The sequence below is a fragment of the Rana temporaria genome, chromosome 5 (genome assembly GCF_905171775.1).
Source record: "Rana temporaria chromosome 5, aRanTem1.1, whole genome shotgun sequence".
Lineage (NCBI taxonomy): Eukaryota > Metazoa > Chordata > Amphibia > Anura > Ranidae > Rana > Rana temporaria.
Genome location: NC_053493.1, coordinates 169578797 through 169599523, shown reverse-complemented (window position 1 = coordinate 169599523; position 20727 = coordinate 169578797). Strand labels below are relative to the sequence as shown.

At 46.7% G+C, this 20727-nt stretch overlaps 1 protein-coding gene across 2 annotated transcripts in view; it reads right to left on the bottom strand.

Annotated features, from left to right (window-relative positions):
* Nucleotides 1-20727, bottom strand: part of SLC12A7 (solute carrier family 12 member 7) — a 574243-nt gene that overhangs the window by 76041 nt on the left and 477475 nt on the right. For both annotated transcript variants that reach the window (XM_040353352.1, XM_040353353.1), the window contains exons 19-20: nucleotides 10408-10577; nucleotides 4446-4577 (exon numbers count right to left, since the gene is read on the bottom strand). In XM_040353352.1, coding sequence (XP_040209286.1) covers nucleotides 4446-4577; nucleotides 10408-10577 — 302 coding nt within the window. The remainder of the gene's footprint in view (nucleotides 1-4445; nucleotides 4578-10407; nucleotides 10578-20727) is intronic.

Genomic DNA, 20727 nt, shown 5'->3' with positions numbered 1-20727 from the left:
TAGCCGGTACTGACTTCACGGCGCCACTAACGCATCTGTCGCGCCCGCCCATGGGTCACTTGACCTGGCCACAAACCTCAATACCTTTCGATTGAGTTGAGACGCCAGGAGAGCTACGTCTGGCGTGCCCCATCTTGGGCAAAGTAGCTGAAACACCTCCGGCTGCAGAGACCATTCTCCTTGGTCCAGCATCTGGCAACACAGGTAGTCCGCCTGCCAGTTTTCCACACCCGGAATGTACAGTATATGGCCGACAGTGCCGGTATGCTCCTTTCTGCCCACTTTAGGATGTATGCGACTTCTGACGCTGCAGCCGAGCTACTTGTTCCTCCTTGATGGTTGACATATGCCACCGCCATGGCGTTGTCCGACTGGATCCTGACTGGATGCCCTCGTAGCCTCTGATACCATGTGGAGAGGCACAGCCTGATCGCCCGAAGTTCCAGGACCTTGATCGGCAAATGGGAATCCTCTGGAGACCAGCGACCATGGGTCGACTGAACCCCCCAGACTCCCCCACCGGTAAGGCTGGCGTCCGGCATGATGACTATCCAGTGATAAGGAAGGAACGACTTCCCGGACAAAAGTGCCGGTGAGGTCAGTCACCTCACCAGGGAGGCCCTGACCAGGGGGCTCACCCGGATCGGATAATCCAGGGAAGATGGGCACTTGTCCCATCTGGACAGAATTTTCCTTCTGTAGCACTCGCGTGTGAGATTGCGTCTATGGTACTGCCCCGAAGGAGGCCACCATGAGGCCCGGGACTCGCATGCAAAGCGGAGTGACGACCCTTCTGGGATGTCAACTACCGCACCGCAGCTCGAAGGGTCTTCGACTTTTCCACAGGGAAGCAAACCTTTGCCTCTGAGGAGTCCAGAATCAATCCCAGATACCACTAGGCGTTGAGTCGTTACCATTACTGACTTTTGAATGTTCAGTAGTCACCCAAGTGTCTGAGGGTCTGATGTTATAGACACACTCACCTCTAATTCTGAGGCTGAAGCGGCCCTCAGAAGCAGGTCGTCCAAGTAGCCCACAACAGTGATGCCACGTTGTCTTAGTAGGGCGAGAACCCTTGGTGCCGATGCCAGGCCAAAGGGGAGAACCCCAAATTAATAGTGGTCTTCCCCGACCGCAAAGTGCAGAAGTCTCTGATGCTTTGTGCATATGGGGACATGTAAATAGGCATCCCTGATGTCCAAGGATGCCAGAAAGTCCCCTGGCTAGAGGGCAGTGACGACAGAGCAAATCGATTCCATCCGGAATCTTGTACCTTCATGAAGCAATTGAAGGCCCTGTGGTCCAGATTTGGGCGAACACCCTCTTTCTTTGGTACTATGAACAGATTGGGGTAAATCTGTTCAGATTGGAGTAAAATTCCTGAAACCGATCCTGTACTGGGACAGGAATAACCACCCCGCGTTTCAGCAGGTCTTGAACTGCCCCAAAAGGGTTTCAGGACGAGTCGGTTGTAGATGGCGGTTGGAGGGAAAAAAAATCAGTTTGGTGGGCAAGATAGAAATTCTATCTTGTACCCTAAAGACACTACTTTGCAAACCCACCGGTTGGGGACCTGAGATGTCCACCGTGTCGCGAATTCGCGAAGACGTCCCCCCCACCTGAGAGATGGGTGGGGGCAAACCTTCATGCGGACGTAGCTTTGTCTGCAGGTTTGTTGAGTTTGCGAAACCAGGGACATCTCAGTCCCTGAGCAGGCGCTTTATCGGCCTGTGGTCTTTTACCCGCCATACTGGGCGGACGAAAAAAACGCTTGTGTGCGGTAAAGAAGGGCCCTTGCCTATGGCGTGGCTCCTTCCCCCTTTTTTGACTGTGGGAGCAGTGTGCTCTACCTCCTGTAGCATCTTTAATTATGTCATCCAGGGGAGTGCCAAAAAGTCTGTCACCCTTAAAAGGCAAGTCCATCAGGGCTTTCTTGGAAGATTGGTTGGCGGACCAAATCTTAACCAAAGTAGATGGTGTAACGCCACCGCCTGACCTGAAGCTCTGGCCAGCAGAGGAATAGTGACCAAGGCTGATTCACAAATGAATTTTAGGCCTTGTACTAGTAGGTCAGCTAGGGCTACCTCATTCGAGGAAGCCTGATGCTTGTAACCCATAGAGCAGCATCTTTGCCCCTTCCGTGCGTGTCTGAGACACCAGGGCCCCAATTATGGTTGGGCATACCGTCAACACACTACCGTGTACAGGTTGCGGGTGATCGCCTCAGCCTTCTCGTTCGCAGAGTCTTTGAAGGCGGGAGCCCCCTCCACTGGTATGGTGGAGCTTGTTTAATCTGGACACAGGAGGGTCCACTATCGGGGGCGAGGTCCATCTTTTCAAGAAACTCTCTTCAAGAGGGTTTCTGGTCCGCATCTTCAGATACCTCAGGTCCAGGGTCAGGAGTGCTAGCTAGACCCGGCAACGCATCCGAGTTGTCCCCAACAGATGGCAGAGGGAGGGGGCGCTTTCTAGCCCCTATTCTTCCAGGCGCTGCTTCCACCTTGGCTACGAAGGCCGCCTAGCGTCCACCGATAAATCGGGTGCAGGGGCATCAATTGCCAGCTCAGGTGTCTCAGGGGAAAAAGCGTCTGCTTCTGACGCAATGCTGTCCACACACCTGACACAGGGACCCCCAAACAAGTAACCCCCCACTCCTGGCTGCAGCAGAGAGAAGGGGTTCCCCCCCAGAGGACTCACCACCCAGGAACCGTAAGAGATGGTTTAGCTAGCAGAGCTGCTGCCTGCAGAGTGTGTCTGTCGATCTGTGCTCTACAAAGCTGGGATCAAAGGCTGTTTGTGGGGCTGTGATTTTTGTCAGTCTTTCAGACTGCTCAGTCGCAGCGTGTATCTGTTCATCTGCCATTTTTAAAATGGTCTGATCCATGGTACAATGGCCGCTGATCTGACACTAGAGGCCAACAGGGCAGAAAACCACGGTGCAGCAGAGTAATGCAGCAGTCAGTACACCTCAGCAGAAATCGACAAAAAAGCGACTTACAAGAAGATGGCCGCCAGTGAGAATACAGCATGGACACCAACCTGGGCGTCGACAACATGGAGCAAGACACACAGGAAAGCAGAATCTCTTATGCGGCTTTATACATTGTGCAAGTAAAAAAAATACAGCATGAATACACCAAACATGGCTGCCGACAGCATGGAGCAAGACACACAGAAAAACAGAATTTCTTATTCGGCTTTATACATTGTGCAAGTAAAAAAATACAGCATGAATACACCAAACATGGCTGCCGACAGCATGGAGCAGGATATGCAGCTTATACACTGATTTAGTGACTTATGGTTCCCCAAGTGAAGCTCCCCAGAGGAACCCCTGCCCAGCAGCTAGCTCAGAGAGCCTAGGAGGAGGATGGGGGGGGAGGGGAGAAGGGGCATAAGGCCCTTTACTCACCTCTCCAAGGATGTCCAGCTCTGTCTTCTTGCTAAAGCAAGGTAGTAGCTACTTACCCTTTCTGTGGGTTTATGCTGGAAGCATCCTGGACAGTGCATCTTCCGCATGGTAACGGAGATGACTGTCGACCAGGCTACTGCGACTCAGCCCTGTAGATTGGTCTTTATGCAAGCCCTGGAGCGTATAGCTTACCGGCCACCCGTAGAGCGACGGGCATGTCGTGGACGACCCAGCGCGCAGCTACGGTCAGCTAACACTCGATGGCCGAAACTGGGAAGAATACAAGGATCTGGGATCCAACCTGTCGTCCAGTCGGCAGTTGATCGAAGCACATCTACCGCATGGTAACGGAGGTGGCTGTCGGCCAGGCTACTGAGACTCGGCCCTATAGACCGGTCCGATGCAAGCCCTGGAGCGTATAGCTCACCGGCCACCCGTAGAGCGACGGGCATGTCGTGGATGACCCAGCGCGCAGCTACGGTCGGTACACGCTCGATGGCCGAAACTAGGAAGAATACAAGGATCTGGGATCCAGCCTGTCGCCCAGTCGGCAGTTGATAGAAGATCGCTGGAAAAAAATAAAAAAACAGAATCTTGAACCAACAGCCCTAGAGCCATGGGCCTGAAGGGAGCCATGTCTTCTCCTGAAACTAGGCAGAAAAAAAACTGGTCTGCGAGATGCAGAGAGAAAGGTTACACCCAGAGGGCCTGCCCCCTGGTCGGGGTTATAGGGTGTGTATGATAAGTTAACCTTTTATAAAAGTTTCTGCCTAGTCAACTCCTAAAAGAAGGCTAATACCCACTAAGTCAAGATTAAGGCTGTGTCCGTCCATGAACGAAAGAGAAAAGGAGCTTTGGTCTAATATTCTTAACAGATATTTTGGAATATAGGGGAAAGTTACACTCTTTCTTAATTTATCACCAAAGAATAGGTCAGTAGACTGAGTGTGAAAAATTAATGCTATTTCCTTAGCAAACCCATAATAAATATCCAATATAATAATAATAATAATAAAAAAAAAAAAGTACAAACCATTTCTACTACTTCAACATCAGCATCAAGGCGTAGATGATATAAGAACATCTGAAGATCTTTTTTCATCTGAATACTATTATCATCCATATGGGCAACAGTAAATATCCGCATTCTACATTTTCTCCAAACCTAAATTTTGTAAAAAAAAAGTTAAAAATATTAGATAACCTTTTATGAATTACATTAAAGGAGAGCAAATAATGCGGTCATACAATTGCATATATATTTGATGACCGATTTTGCCCCTGATCTTTTTGCTGGTCTCTCTCTGAGTGCTTTTACTTTCTCGTTACTTACCTGAAATGCATCCACGTGCAGGGCCTATGTTTCTCTCTAATGATGTCTCCCTTGGATCCTCTCTCCAGGCCGCTACCCTCATGAGGGCATCTAATTTTCTTCTTCTCCGCCTTTTCTCTCTACCTTTTGTGCTCCATCCGGGAATCATGAATGCTCGGCCTCCTGAGGACCGATCGATCAACGTATCCTAGTCAGACAAGGTAATCAATCTCGACTCCACCACACGCCATGACTGATCAACGTCCTTTCAAACCCAAAACTTTTTTAGCACACAATCTACAAGGCCTTAACTCCCCAGCGTTGTCCTACAGCCTCCTATACCTGGCGTCTAAATGAGTCCCATCTCAGCAATCTTGCTACGTGCTTGGATATTGAAATTGCATTAAAATTATTTTTTTCTTTGAATGACCCATCGCACACTTCTTCAATGTGCACTTGGGACGCTCACAAAGCTACGATCAGAGGCATCCTGATCCAGACAGCAGCCAGGTATAGAATACATTAATAAAGCCCTGCTGAAGCAAAAAGAGGAAGAGTTAGCTGCCCTACTCAAAGAGCACAAACATAATCCCCATCTTGATATAAGGGATAGAATCGACCCTGCCCGCCTGGAATTAAACATCTGCCTTACCACGAATGGCAGAAAAACAACTACGCTGGATTCAGGCAAGATTTTATTCCCAATCAGATAAACCAGGTAAACTTTTATCAACAAGATTAGCCCCCAGACGGCCCCCTCCCCATGTCCCTAAAATCAGAAAATCCGACGGTTCTTTCACTCAGAATCCTAAAGTGGTACTGCAGGAATTCCAAACTTTTTATAATAAGCTATATAATGATGGTGAGGTCACAAGTCAACAGGAGTTTGATGCATTCGTTGAACATTTGCCCATTCCGTCCTTATTGGAGGAACATAGAGCCTTCTTAGATAGGGATATCACATTCAAAGAGGTTCTGGTTGCTATCAACCAGGCCCCCAAGGGCAAAGCGCCGGGACCGGACGGTATTATAAAAAAAAAATCTCCACCTTACTGGCTCCCTCCTTAACACGCGTCTTCAGGGACATATAAAAAGGCACCGATAGACAACGATTCCAACAGAGCCTTTATAACCCTTATTCCCAAGCCCCATAAGGACCATAGTGACGTAGCCAATTACCGACCCATATCCTTTTTTTTTTTTTAAAGGTGTTTATTTTAGACTTTTGTAAAGGAAGTTACAAAAAAACAATGAGTCGGCACAGGCTGCCATTATAACACATAAGTAAAACAGCTGTAGCAGTAAGCAATATACAACTGAAAATGACAGCAGACTGCATATATGAAAAATACCCCGCAGACATCCATACTCTTTAACATGCATACACACACATTCAATTTTGCAGCATCAGCGACTGCAGAACATACCTGAAGCGCAGATAGAAGGAATTATGTTGCATAGAAATCAGTTGACGAAACCCATATCCTTAATCAACACGGATCTAAAGCCATTTACAACAATCTTGGCAAATAGGATGTTGACATTTTTGGCCGAATACATTCACCCTTACCAGGTGGGTTTTCTGCCCCACAGACAGGCAGCTGACCAGATCAGGAGGGCGATCGATCGCATATCCATATTACGCTCGTCGTGGGATGGGGGAACGCACCGAAAGGGGATGTTGCTATCAATAGATATTCGTAAAGCATTTTAATCATTGTCATGGCCCTTCCTCTTTCGAGTATTGGCAAAATGGAATTTTGGCCCAGCCTTTTTGGCCTCAATGCAATCATTATATAGCTCTCCATCGGCTCAAATACTGCTGAGGGGTCACAAATCCGACTTAAAGGGGTTTCTAAATAGGTTCCTTTAAGCTAGTGCATTGTTGGTTCACTTACCTTTTCCTTCGATTTCCCTTCTAAATGTTTTTTTCCCTTTGTCTCAATTTCTCACTTCCTGTTACTCCTCAGTAAGCTTTCCACCATCATCCGAGCGGTGGATAGTCAGCCAGAACAGCTTACTGAACAGCTTACTGAGGAGGAACAGGAAGTGAGAAATTCAAAGAAAAAAAAAACATTTAGAAGGGAAATCAAAGGAAAAGGTAAGTGAACCAACAATGCACTAGCTTAAAGGAACCTATTTAGACAATAAAAAACTAACCTTTACAACCCCTTTAATACCAATGTCTTCGGGTACTAGACAGGGATGCCCATTATCCCCCATTCTATTTGTGAGACTTAGAAACCTTAGCGATAGCGATCTGTTCTCACCCTGACGTTATGGGTATAGAAAGTGGGGGGGGAAGAACCATAAATGCGAATTATTTGCGGACGATCTCCTGCTGTTCATCACATCCCCCCATACCTTCGTACCAAATCTTCTGTCCCTATTAGACAGATTCGGGAAAATTTCTGTCCTATTAGTTAATCAGGACAAATTCCCTTTCACATGGCAACAGTCGTCCCTTCCTTACTTGGGCATTAAATTGACCTCCGGTGTGTCCACGTTATATAAGACTAACTACCCACCCTTTGCTCGCCTAATAGAAGACGTGAAGATGTGGTCCGATGCGAACCTGTCCTGGATGGGTGGAATTGCATCAGTTAAGATGACTGTTCTCCCATGGCTACTGTACTACTTTCGGGCTCTGCCGATCCAAGTCCCCACCTTGACATACACCGCTTTCAATCCAAAATCTTCCAATACATCTAGGGTCCTAAAGGTCCTAGAATAACCCGAACAACATTGTACGCACACAAGGAAGAGGGGGGTTTGGGAGTGCCCGAGTTTTGTAAGTATTACATTTAGCTCAATTACTCCAAATGCACAGCCGTCAATATTGCCCTGAGTGGGTCTCACTGGAGGCTCAGGCATGTGCTCCACTAGCAATGGACCTTGTCATTTTTTACATCCCCTAAGCACCACAAAGCGATTTTGAGTCCAACACTCTCTCATTCCCTAAATGTATGGGAAACGGGGTGTAGAAGATGGGCTCTAAAATCCGCACATGCTCCAGTGGTCCTGCTCTTTGGCAATCCCCTATTCCCCCCGGACAGACGTCCCAACAGGTTTAGCTTGTGGGTAAATAAGGGATTATTACGGATCGGCGACTATCTCGACCACAGAGGAATACGCCCATCATCATACAACACAGGCAGCTTGGAGATGCCTTCCTCGGAGAGCTACCACCTACAACAAATTCAGCATTTTCTTCACTCTTTACAGAACAGTGAGTCCAACTGGACAACGCGTACCATCTTTGAGAATAGATGTATGGAGGACTCTACTCTCCGGGGGGGGTGGGGCATCTCTGTGCTCTATAAACTGTTGGCCGCACCTCTCACTAGGCTCTCATATCAAGTGGCATGGGAGAGGGATCTGAACATTGGCCCTAAGGCAGGGGACTGGTGTAAGTGGAGCACGAGAAACCACAAAGGCATCCTCAATGTGGCCCTGTTAGAGGCGGGTTACAAGGTACAAGCCAGGTGGTGCCTGGTACCAGAACGCCTTTCCAAAATGTACCCTGGAGCCTCGGCCTTCTGCTTCAAGGGTTGTGGACAGGTGGGTTCACCACTCCATGTGTGGTGGACGTGCCCCAAGGTGCGCCGTTTCTGGATCAGGATCCACTCGCTGATTCTTTCGATCACAATGGTAAATATCATGAAAGACGCCTCAGTCGCCCTCCTAAACAAACCAGTGGACAATATCCGCAGACACGCTAAAACTTTGATATTTTACATATTCTTAGCAGCCAAAATAGCTATTGCGTCAGCTTGGAAAAGCCCCATTGTTGAAACGCAAATTAAATTGGATCATGCTAAACGAGAAAATAGTGAGCATTTTAAATGATCAACAACCCCTTTTCAAAAAAACATGGTCTCCCTGGCTCACCTACCTACAGGCCCCTGAGACATAAAGTTATCGCTTCAGATGATCGATCAAAGATTCCCAGATGGACACACCTTTCCCTCTTCTCTCTTCTTCTTTCTTTTCCTCTAGTACTATACCCTCACAATTTTTCTGATTTCCCTCCCTTTTTTTTTTCGTTTACCTAGATCTCTCTCTAAATATTGTTGATTATAGGCTCCCCTACAGGGGGCAATTAGGTTGAATAAACATTGAAAGAATTTTACATGTTATTGTTTCAAGCTACCCAGATTCTCTTGTTGTGAGGTTACTCGAGCCAGAATGCTACGCAATGACCTAGTTAACCTAAATACCTGAAACGTGTGTGATGTCTATTGGAATGACTCTACTATAGAGTACAGATAGATTCCGTGGTATTCCAATACCTCAACATTGGACACTGTCTGGCCTCCAGCACTAGTTATATTATGTAGCGGGGCTGCAATTAAGGACCTAACCTACGAGCTGGGTCCATATTTGTTTTGTATTTAGCATAGCATTCATTTGTTGCATTGTTGTACTGCTTCCATGCTTGTTTTCATGTTAACCAGAATAATTTCACTATTATTTTACTTTGTATTATCTTTATTTTACGATTTAATACATGCAGGGCAACGACGATTGTTCGCTGCTCTATTTGACGGTTCTTTAACATTCTACGTAAATGATTAATAAAAACCATTGAAACAGAATGTGAGAGTTGATCAGTTAATCATTAGAGAAGCCATGGTGAACTGTCATTTGTTTTTCCCATTGAGGATACCCAATTCAACAGGATATACATTTTAAAGAACTAACCAGGCAATGTAAAAGAAGTATGGAATATTTTTTATTTCAGAATCATACTAACCTAGCGGTCCGATGCTGCATCTGTCCCCTGTTGCCTCTAACACTGAGAACCGAGCGATCCAACACCGCAGATCGCTTGCTTCTTAGGGCTCCCCAAGCAGAGAGCTGGTGACCGGTACCATTCATTGGAGTGCTTGGCTGTGAAGGGAGTGGAAGCGGCCAGCTCAGGTTCTCAGCGGCTCGCTGAGAGACTGAGCCAGGTGACAGTCCAGGCATGTAGACAGATCCCAACTCAATTGTCACAATCTTGACCGAGCCCAGACGACTGACGTCAGCTGACTTCAGCCTGCTGTCTGCTGAAAATGGGTCGCAGGACTGCAGAACAAGTTGCACTCCTGTGATCCATAGGAGTACAGCCAAACGAGCTTTGACTTTACTTCTCCTTTAAGTTCTCTAGAGTGCAGTAACTAGAAGGGTCCATGCCTACTGCAAGGTCAAAATCAAGTTGCAGATTTTCATTTGTTTTGATTGTGGCTACATTTTTTTTATTCTTGTTCTTTGAAAAAACTAAAACTAAAAGCATGAATAAAATAAGCAAAATCATGCAACACTGTACAGGTGTAATCAGTGCCCACACTTGTATACCGTAATACTTACACATATTTTAAACAGTCGCACGATTTTAGCACTACAAAATAACTAAAAATGACTAAGCATGGCGGGACTTTGAAGGCACAACACGAATTAACAGTTAAAAATATAAAGTTTATTGTACATTCACAAAATTCAGCATTTAAAAATTATGGCTTTTGTGAATGTACAATAAACTTTATATTTTAAAATGTTGTGCCTTCAAAGTCCTGCCATGCTAGTCATTTTTAGTTCTTTTGAAGGGCAAATAGAGATGCGGCACTTATAGGCCAATTTGACATTTTAGCACTACAAGTTTCAAGGTCACTGAATAGTACCGACATTCAAAACAGCTTACTTTATGTTGGCGTAGTAAAAAAGGAAGCAACATTAGCATTCCACCATCATGAACAATCCACCAAATATCAACATTCCCCTCACTGAAACGCTCTTGTTTGGCAGGAAATGAATCAATGTTCTTTGCCACAAGTAATGCTTGCTGAGCTGTTGTAGCATCTCGTACTGTATCTGGTGGAACACAAACATTTTTATTTACATTTACATTTTTTGAGATAAATATGAATATTTCACCTACATTCATCTAATTAACCACTTGCCGACTGCCTTGTAGCAGTTTTACTGCTACAAGGCGGCAGCTGTGCATAGGATCACATATACATACCCAATTCTGCTTTTCCACCTGCAGGGGGTGAGCGTGCACCTCCAGCGGGATGCGTCTGCTGTGGTTCTCCACAGCAGAAGCTGATCTGCGGGTGTTAGGCACGCAATCTCCTCTAGGACACCCGCCGATCATTGGTAAACAAAACAGAATGATGATCTGCCTATGTAAACAAAGCAGATCACTGTTCTGACAGGGGAAAGGAATGGATTCTGTATTCCTTTAGAACCCATCTCTTCCCCTAGAAAAAGCAGCACATATAGTAATATAGTACACACGGCTAGGCACACAGTTAACTCTTTGATTGTCTTAGATGATAAACCCCCTTCTGAGCCAGATTCATTAGTACAGCTCACTGATCACTGTATAAGTGTCACTTTTTCTTGCAAGGTGTCAAAAGTGTCAGTGGGCCAGATTCATCAATAGATACGCCGGCGGATCTCCTGATCCGCCGTCGTATCTGTGAGACCCGACGGTCGGATCTGTGAGATCCCACGGTCGGATCTATGCGACTGATTCATAAGAATCAGTTCCGCATAGATCTCCCTTAGATCCGACTGGTGTAAGTGACTTACACCAGTCGAATCTTAGGCTGTAATCTCCCGCCGGCCGCTAGGTGTCGTCGCTATTTTTTACCCGTCGCATATGCAAATGAGGAAAACCGCCGATTCATGTCCGTACGCACGCCCGTCGCTCGTTTTCTACGTGGTTTGCGTTCGGCTTTTTCCGGCGGATAGCTACCCCTGCTTCTATGAGGGGTAGCTAATGTTAAGTATGGCCGACGTTCCCGCGCCGAGTTTTAAATTTTTTACGTCGTTTGCGTAATGCGATCGGGAATACCGATGGCCGCAATCGACGTACCCGCCGCAAACAATGACGTCCTAGCGACGTCATTTGGAGCATGCGCACTGGGCTTTTTCGCGGCGGCGCATGTGCAGTTAAATCGGTGCGGGAACGCGCCTGATTTAAATTGTACACTCCCCCTAGCTGCGGAATTTCCATTCCGCCGGGGGGAGTTACGATCCAACGGTGCAGTTTGCGAGGTAAGTGCTTTAAGAATCATGCACTTGCCTCGCTAAATTGCACCGGCGGATCGTAAACCAGGTAGATCTAGCGGATCTAAATATCCGCTGATCTACATGAATCCGGCCCAGTGTCTGATTGTCCGCTGCAATATCGCAGTCCTGCTACAAGTCGCTGATTGCCGCCATTACAAGTATAATTTTTTTTTTTTTTTAATAATTATATCCCATAGTTTGCATTAACCAATGACTATAAGCTGATTGGGATTTTTTTTTTACCAAAAACATGTAGAAGAATACATATTGGCCCAAAATTGTGAATAAATTATAAAACACATTCAATATAAAAAATAATAAAATTGTCAGTCTTTTTTTGTTTATAGCGCAAATAATAAAAAAACGGCAGCATGCCGGGTTTTACCTGTGATTATCGCTAGCAGCTGCTATAGCTGGTAGTAATATCCACAGTCTTCTCTCAGTGGGGATGGCTTACCCCAACAGGAGAAGACAGTGGCCCGGCAGGAGAAATTCACACATCAACACCCTCTGTGTTGATGGGGTATTCAAGCTAATTTCTTTCTTTCTCTCCATGCACGGTCAGCCTAAGTAAGAATAAGAATGACAGTGTTGATAACTAACAATAGCAATGGCAACATTTATATTTCTAGCCTCACAGAGTTTTGTTAAGCAACAGGTTAGTCCATGTTACCAAAGTATACCAACTATTTTAGTTTTAGACATGATGGGGAAGTGTCGAAACTTATGTCTAGGGTTGTCCCGATACCACTTTTTTGAGACAAGTACCGATACTTTTTTTCAAGTACTCGCCGATACCGAATACCGATACTATTTTTTAGGGGGGTGGGGGGGGGTGGATTATCAGTGTGTTTTTTTTTATTATTATTTACATTTTATTTAAAAAACAAATTTGCAATTTTTTTTTTAATCAGCCCTGTTGGGGGGTCTTTGGAGAGATATCAGGGGTCTTAACAGACCTCTGACATCACCCCTTTGAGACAGAGAAATGGACTAAGGACACAGATTCCAAAGTCCCTTTCTCAGCAGCCTCAGCTAAAATGAATGGAGAGAAGCTTCTCTCCATTCATAAACTGAAGCATCGTAAACACAGGTTACGATGCTCAGTTATGTGAATGGACAGAGTCAGTGATCCCTCGGAAAAGGTAGGAGCCGGATTTAGCAGCTCCTACCTCTGGCACAGAGGTGGGAGAAGATGGCACGGAGGGGGCAGCATTATTCCTCATTTGAAAAAACATAGGAGGCAAATATACAGTGGGGAAAATTATTATTTGATCCCCTGCAGATTTTGTAAGCTTGCTCACTTACAAAGAAATTAAGGGCCAGATTCACGTAGTTGCGCTCTGGCGTAACGTAACTGATTTAAGTTACACCGCCGCAACTTTTCAGCGCAAGTGCGTGATTCACAAAGCACTTGCCTGTAAACTACCATTTAAATTAGACGCGTTCCCGCACTGAACGTTCTGCGCATGCTCCGTTAGGAAATTTCCCGCCGTGCTTTGCGCGAAATTACGGCGCCCCAATGTGTTTTTTGAACGGCAACGTGCGTTACGTACTTTCGTATTCCCGGACGTCTTACGCAAAAAAAAACTACGTTCGACTTACCGGTAACGGTATTTCTACGAACCTTCCAGGAAGGCACCTGAGAGATGATGGCTCCTCCCTGCAGGAAACACAATCGCATGACAGATTAAAAGGCCCCACCCATCCCCTTGTTCCCCAGTATGTATTAGAGTAATCCTAAACTGGTTCACCTTATAGGTACTTACCTTTCCCCTCCACTTAGGGCGGGAAGTAGGCCTGCCGTCCTGGAAGGTTCGTAGAAATACCGTTACCGGTAAGTCTAACGTAGGTTTTCTCCCATCACCTTCCAGGACGGCACCTGAGAGGATGATCAAGGAAACACAGGCCTACCTTCAGGGTGGGACCACAGCTTGTAGAACCTTTCGACCAAAGGCTAAGTCTTGCCGTGACAACATTTCCACATGATAGTGCTTCAGGAATGTATGATGGCTGGATCAGGTGGCTGCGCTGCGGATTTGTTCCAAGGAGGCCCCTGCTTTCTCAGCCCAGGAAGTTGCTAAGGATCTAGTAGAGTGAGCCTCGATATTAGTAGGGGCTGCCACTCCCGTGCATAGATAAGCCCCTGCTATAGCTTCTCTTATCCATCTGGAGACTGAGGCTTTTGATGCCTGCAGTCCCTTCCTGGGCCCAGCATGTAGAACTAATAGGTGATTAGACCTCCTAAAGCTCTTAGTTCTCTCCAGATAAGTGAGAAGACACCTTCTAACTTCTAGACAGTGAAACTTTCTTTCTTTTACGTTCTTTGGTTCAGAACAAAAGGACGGCAATATTATGTCTTGCGTCCTATGAAATAAGGATGCCACTTTTGGTAGGTACAGGGGGTCTGCTCTAAGAGTGATCCTATCTGCCTGTACCATCAGGAAGGGTTCTTTCATGGACAGCGCCTGCAAGTCCCCTAACCTAACAAAAAGGTCAACTTTAGGGTTAGAAATTTAAGTGAAACCTCTTCAATGGGTTCAAATGGGTGAATAGATAACGCCTCCAACACCCTTGTTAAGTCCCAAGGCGGACAACTAAATTTTTGGACTGGAGAGACTCTCTCTCTTGCTAACAAAAAACGTTTAATGAGGTCCTCTTTGGCCAATCTTCGATCGAGATAGACTGAGAGGGCCGCTACCTGGACCCACAGGGTACTAACTTTCAACCCCAGGTCTACCCCCCCTCCTGGAGGAAGTCCAAGATAACTGGGATAGAAGTTGAAGTGACCTGTCTATCCTTAACCCAGGAATAGAAGGTCTTCCAAATTTTTGAATACATTTTTCTAGTTACTGGTTTTCTGCTCAGGAGAAGCGTACTAATGACCTTCTCTGAGCAGCCTTTACGTTTCAAGATCTGGCGCTCACTAACCAAGCTGCCAGCTGAAAGAATTCCGGCTTTGGATGAAGTACTGGGCCCTGCCTGAGGAGATCTGCCCTGTACGGAAGTTTTTGCGGTTCTACCACCGCCATGGATCTTAGGTTTGCAAACCAAGTTCTTCTTGGCCACCATGGGGCTATCAAAAGAATTTTGCCGGGAGACCTGCTGAGCTTCTGCAGGACCCGCGGAATAAGCGTCACAGGTGGGAAGGCGTAAGCCAGCCCGAAGTGCCAGGTCTGGGATAGCCAGGTCGGAGGGACTGAAGTTCCTGGGAAATCGAGAAATACCTCTTTACCTTTCTGTTTTGCCGGTTGGCAAATAAGTCTATTTCTGGATTTCCGAAGCACTGTACCAGGGTTTGAAATACCTCCAGGTTCAGTTCCCATTCCTCCTGCCTCAGCCACTGACGGCTGAGAAAGTCTGCTTCTATATTGCTTGTCCCTTTTATGTGTATGGCTGAGATGGAGAGGACTCTCCCTTCTGCCCACTCCAAGATTTCCTTGGATAATTCTAGTAGAGGGCTGGACCTGGTCCCTCCCTGATGACCCAAGGATGCTACCGTGGTAGCATTGTCGGAGCATACTTGGACTTCTCTGCCCTTGATATCTTCCTGGAAGGCTATTAAGGCTTCCCCCACCGCTCTGAGCTCCCTGTAATTGGATGACCTGCGAGCTAGTGAGCTGTCCCATTGACCCTGTGCTTTTTTCTTTTCTAGGTGGGCACCCCACCCCCAAGAGCTGGCATCCTTGGTAATCTTTACTGGATTCCACTGAGCCCATGGTCGCCCTTCTTTCAGATTTTGGTGACAAGTCCACCATTCCAGGGAAACCAGGACCTGGGGGGTGAGTAGAATTTTTTGGTCCAAGGACTCTCTCTGTCTGTCCCAAGAGGACAGGAAGAAGAAATGAAGTGTCCTGGCATGAAGTTGGGCCCAGATTACCGCTGGTATGCTTGCAGACATGAGACCTAAAACTCTCAGAACGTCCCTTCTGGAGAGCCAAGGATTTTTTTATTAGGTCCCCTGCTGCTGAGGCTAGTTTTGCCACTTTGTCCTCTGGCAAAAAGAGCCTCTGCTGTCTGGTGTCCACTATGTATCCCAGAAAGGCTTTGACCTGTTCTGGTTGGAGGGAGGATTTTTCTGTGTTTATTATCCACCCTAGACTCTTCAGGACTGACACTACTTTGTTGGCATCCTTCGTGATCTGGATGGCCGACTGACCTGAGATCAGCAGATCGTCCAGATACGGTATAAGAGATATACCCTGAAGGTACAGAAAGGCCACTGCTTCCGCTAGGATTTTTGTAAATATCCTTGGGCTGGAAGTTAGCCCGAATGGGAGCGCCGTGAACTGCCAATGGAGGGTTTCCCCTTCCATCACTATAGCAAACCTTAGGAAAGCTTGATGATCTATGTGAATCGGCACATGAAGGTAGGCATCTTTGAGATCTAGAGTCACCAAGAAGGCCCCTTTCATGAGGTTTTTCCTTACCGAATAGATACTCTCCATAGTAAACTTTTTGTAGGTTAGAAACTTGTTCAGTTTTCTTAAGTTTACTATTAGACGGTATTTTCCAGACGGTTTGCGGACTACGAATACATGGGGAAAAAAATCCCTGGTACTGTTGATTTTTTGGTACTGGTACTATCACCAGCTGTTCGGCTAGCTCCTGTATCCCTTCCAAAAGGGCAGATCTTTTTAGGGTCTCCCTGGGAAGATGTGTGAGGGTGATCATAGAGGGGGGTGTTGCCATGAATTCTAGACGGAAGCCCTCTTGAATAATTTGGCAAATGTAAGGGCTGTTCGAGATCTTTACCCACTGAGGTAAGAACTGGGACAGCCGACCCCCAACTCTGATCTGGGCGTCACTTAGACTGTTTGTCGCTGGCTTTAGGAGAAGGGAAAAGCAAGTTGTTCTTTTTATTCCCTTTCCCAAAGTTCCAATGCCTGAAAGGTTCCTTTTTGTTTTTCTGTTTAGCTTGCCCCTGGGGGCCTCGAAAAAACTTCCTGAAACCTTCTTTTTTAGGTTTAACCGGAATTTTTTTTGCCTTTTTTTGATGATCTCGCCAGGACATCATCAAGGTCTTTTCCGAACAGAAGGGAACCCTGAAAGGGAATGCCACACAGTTTACCTTTTGATGTCGCATCCCCCTCCCAGGCCTTGATCCAGATAGCTGTCCTAGCTGAGTTAACCAAGGCTGCTGTTTTGGATGAAGCTTTTGCAGATTCAATTGCTGCATCCGCTAGGTAGGCAATAGCCTTCCTGATGACTGTTAGGGACTCTACTACCTCCTCAGCGTCCGAGTTCTGGGTCAGATGCTCGGAGAGTGTTTCCACCCAGATATCAGTGTTCCTGGCTACACAAGTCGCTGCTAAGGCTGGGTTTAGGGCTGCTGAATTAGCTTCCCAAGCCTTCCTAAGGAGAGATTCTGCTTTGCGGTCCATCAAGTCTTTGATACTACCTGCATCCTCAAAGGAGAGATCAGACAACTTTGTGACTTGCGATAAAGCTGCATCAAGTCTAGGAAGCTTAAAAAAGACTTCCTCGTCCTCCTGGGAAAAGGGAAACCTTCTTTTCCAGGTCTTTTGTTTGACAATTCTCCTTTCAGGATCTCTCCATTCCTGTAGGACTAAATCCTTAAGGGACTAGTGTAGAGGGAATATCCTAGACTGGGTGTCACCTAAACCCCTATAGACTTTATCCTGTACCGAGGTAGGCTTAGGGGTCTCAGGAATTTCCTCTGTGGCATAAATGGCCAGGAGGAGACTCTCAAGGTCTTCTACAGCAAAGAGGTGTTTTTTAAGACGCAAGTCTTCCTGAGACTGACTAGCTGAGTCTCCATCTGCCTCCCCTGAGCTGTGTCTGGACCTGGTCAGACTCACTATGTCACTTTCTTCATCCTCTGCCTGACCCCGAGGGGGTACCGGCGTGGGTGTGAAGAAGGCACTAGGACCCTTAGTGAATAAACTATCTTGGGAAGAAGTGCCCTCCCTGGGGGTAGGTTCCTCTGTATCAGTTTGTACTGACTGCCCGGCTGCCTCTCGGAAAGCTTTAACTGTTGCTAGCATCTCTGATTGCATAGATGCAAGAAAACTCTTCATCATGGTTGCAGCTTCTTTTCCTGCCAAATTGTTTATGCATTTGTAGCAGAGGGGTTTAGTATAGGATTTAGGGAGTTTTTCCCAACAATTCCCACACTTCTTAGAGGAACTATGCCCTGTAGCGGCAGGAGACTGACTAGAGGCCTCCTGGGCTCCGCTGGGGGATTCTGAAAAGACATGGAAAATGCACACCATTACATTGTCTTCCCCCTAAGACTGCTGGTTTGTACTGGGGAGGAAGGATACAAAGAAAGAGGGGGGTCAGATCCTGCTCTGACCGTTCCCTGGAAGTCGGGACTCTCGCTGCTAACCTCCTCCCTTTCCAGGGGGATAAGTACTCACCGACCCCCGACCTGGATCTGCCAGCAGTCGCATCTGTCTTCCCATCCTCTTCCATGATGGGGGTTGACTGGGCCTTGGCTGCCGGAACCTCCGAACAGGCTTTCCTTAAGCCGACTCACCGCCGCCAACACTGCTCTCCACGCTGCCCAGGAGCTTCCGGGTTGCGCTCCTGGGAACCGCCCCTTCCTGTGACGTGGTTCCCCTTTCAGAACGAGGCTTGGAGCGCGGCATTCTCCCGGGCGATTTGAAATGGCGGCGGTCTCGAGCAATCAGCGATGGCTTGCCTCCCCGCAGCACAGAGCGCTGATGCTCTCTTGGGGCGACCTGCGAGTGGACCCGAAGGCCTACAGGTTAGTTTAGCCCTCCCCGGCCTCCCTAGACCTGTCTCACAGGGGTACCTTCGACCCTCCCCGGTCTCTAGGTTTTGGAAAAAAAAAAAACATGTCGCTGTGTTGGAGAAACACAATCAATACTGGGGAACAAGGGGATGGGTGGGGCCTTTTAATCTGTCATGTGATTGTGTTTCCTGCAGGGAGGAGCCATCATCTCTCAGGTGCCGTCCTGGAAGGTGATGGGAGAAAAAAATGTTAAAATTCGACGCGGGAACGACGGCCATACTTTAACATGGATGGACTAATGTTACACCACCTAAATAGCACTCGTAACTTTACGACGGGAAAAGCCGACTAGCAACGACGTAAGCGAATGCGTCGAACGCGCGTACCTTCGTGGATCGCCATAAACAGCTAATTTGCATACCCGACGCGGAAAACGACGAGGACTCCACCCAGCGGGCGCCAAAGAATTACACCTACGATCCAAAGGTGTACGAAGCTGTACGCCTGTCGGATCGAAGCCTAAAGCCGTCGTAACTTGTTTTGAGGATTCAAAACAACGCTACGACGCAGCAAATTTGAAATCTGTGAATCTGGCCCCAAGCGTCTATAATTTTTTTTTATCATATGTGAATTTTAAATGATAGAGACAGAATGTCAACCAAAAAACACATGATACAAATGTTATAAATCCAGTGGCAGTTCAGTAAGTAAAATATTTGATCCAAGCAAAAGATGACTTAGTACTTGGTCGAAAAACCCTTGTTGGCAAGCACAGAGGTAAGCATATTCTTGCAGTTGGTTACCAGCTTTGTATACATCTCAGGGGTAATTCTTCTTTACAGATCTTCTCTAAATCCTTAAAGTGATTGTAAAGCCTAATTTTTTTTTTTTTTTTTAATAACAAACATGTTACACTTATGTCCACTGTGCAGCTCGTTTTGCTCGGGTGCGCTCCTGAGTCCTGAATCTGGTGTCCATAGCTACCGACTACAGGTCACGGCTCCGCCCCCTGGTCCTTGTGTCATTGGAGTTGATTTACAGCAGCACGAGCTAATGGCTGTGCTGCTATCAATCTATCCAATGAAGAGCCCAGAAGACCAGGCCAACACAAAGTGCGTTCTCAACACAGAACTTTCGAAGGCTCAGGTAAGTAAAACGGGGGGCCTGCACACGCTGAATGTTTTTTTAACCTTAAAGTGGATTTAAACCAGGGATCCTCAAACTATGGCCCTCCAGCTGTTGTAGAACTACACATCCCATGAGGCATTGTAACACACTGACATTCACAGACATGACTAGGCATGATGGGAATTGTAGTTCCTGAACAACTGGAGGGCCGTAGTTTGAAGACCCCTGATTTAAACCCACTCTCATCCTTTCTAAACTACTGCCATAGTGCTGAACTATAAGGATACACATGCCTTCTGCATGTATCCTGTCAAATGTCTCCCCTCTGTCTGTTATGAGCCCCGAAAAACTGCAGATTCTGTGGGTGGGTCTGTTGTCTGGAGCTCGATGGGTGGAGTCATGATGTCAGTAGACTCCCCGCCCACCTCTACACTCCCCTTGTCAATATGCATTTTCTCTTGTGTATTCCTTACACTAAATTCTACTATGATCCCCAACATCCAGTGACCTCAGACACACACAAGGCAATATAACAATCAGATCACTCAAGCTTCTCCTCTGCCCAGCTCTCACTAGATACATCAAACCTAAATCAGATCACTTGTCTGTGTATATTCTGCTTTCTGTTCAGTGTTTTCACTGCAATATACATGCATTTCCTTGTCACACTGAACTGTGGATCACACCCCATGAATAAAAATATCCAGTCAAAACACAGTAAATGCAGCCAATCCTGGGAGAGCTAGAAGGGAGAGGAGGGGAGGGGAGAGGGATGTGAATTGTGAACTTTTTACACAGGATGTGCCTCTGTCTCAGGCTAGTGCATGAGATATGTAAATAACCTGTCACTCACAGCAAAGAGGCGGAACGGACACAGGTTTTTCTGTCCGTTTTATTTCACTGAACAATAAAAGAGTATTGCTCAGACCTGGATTAACTCTGTGTGGCAAGACTGGGCACAGATGATAGGAAATCTTATACCTTACATTGTGACATAAAAAAAATAAAAAAAACGTAGAGAGCGTCCTGACGCTACTGTAGTCCAAGGGAGGGGTCGAGCGCGACACTCCACACCAGGGAGAAAGCCTTGCA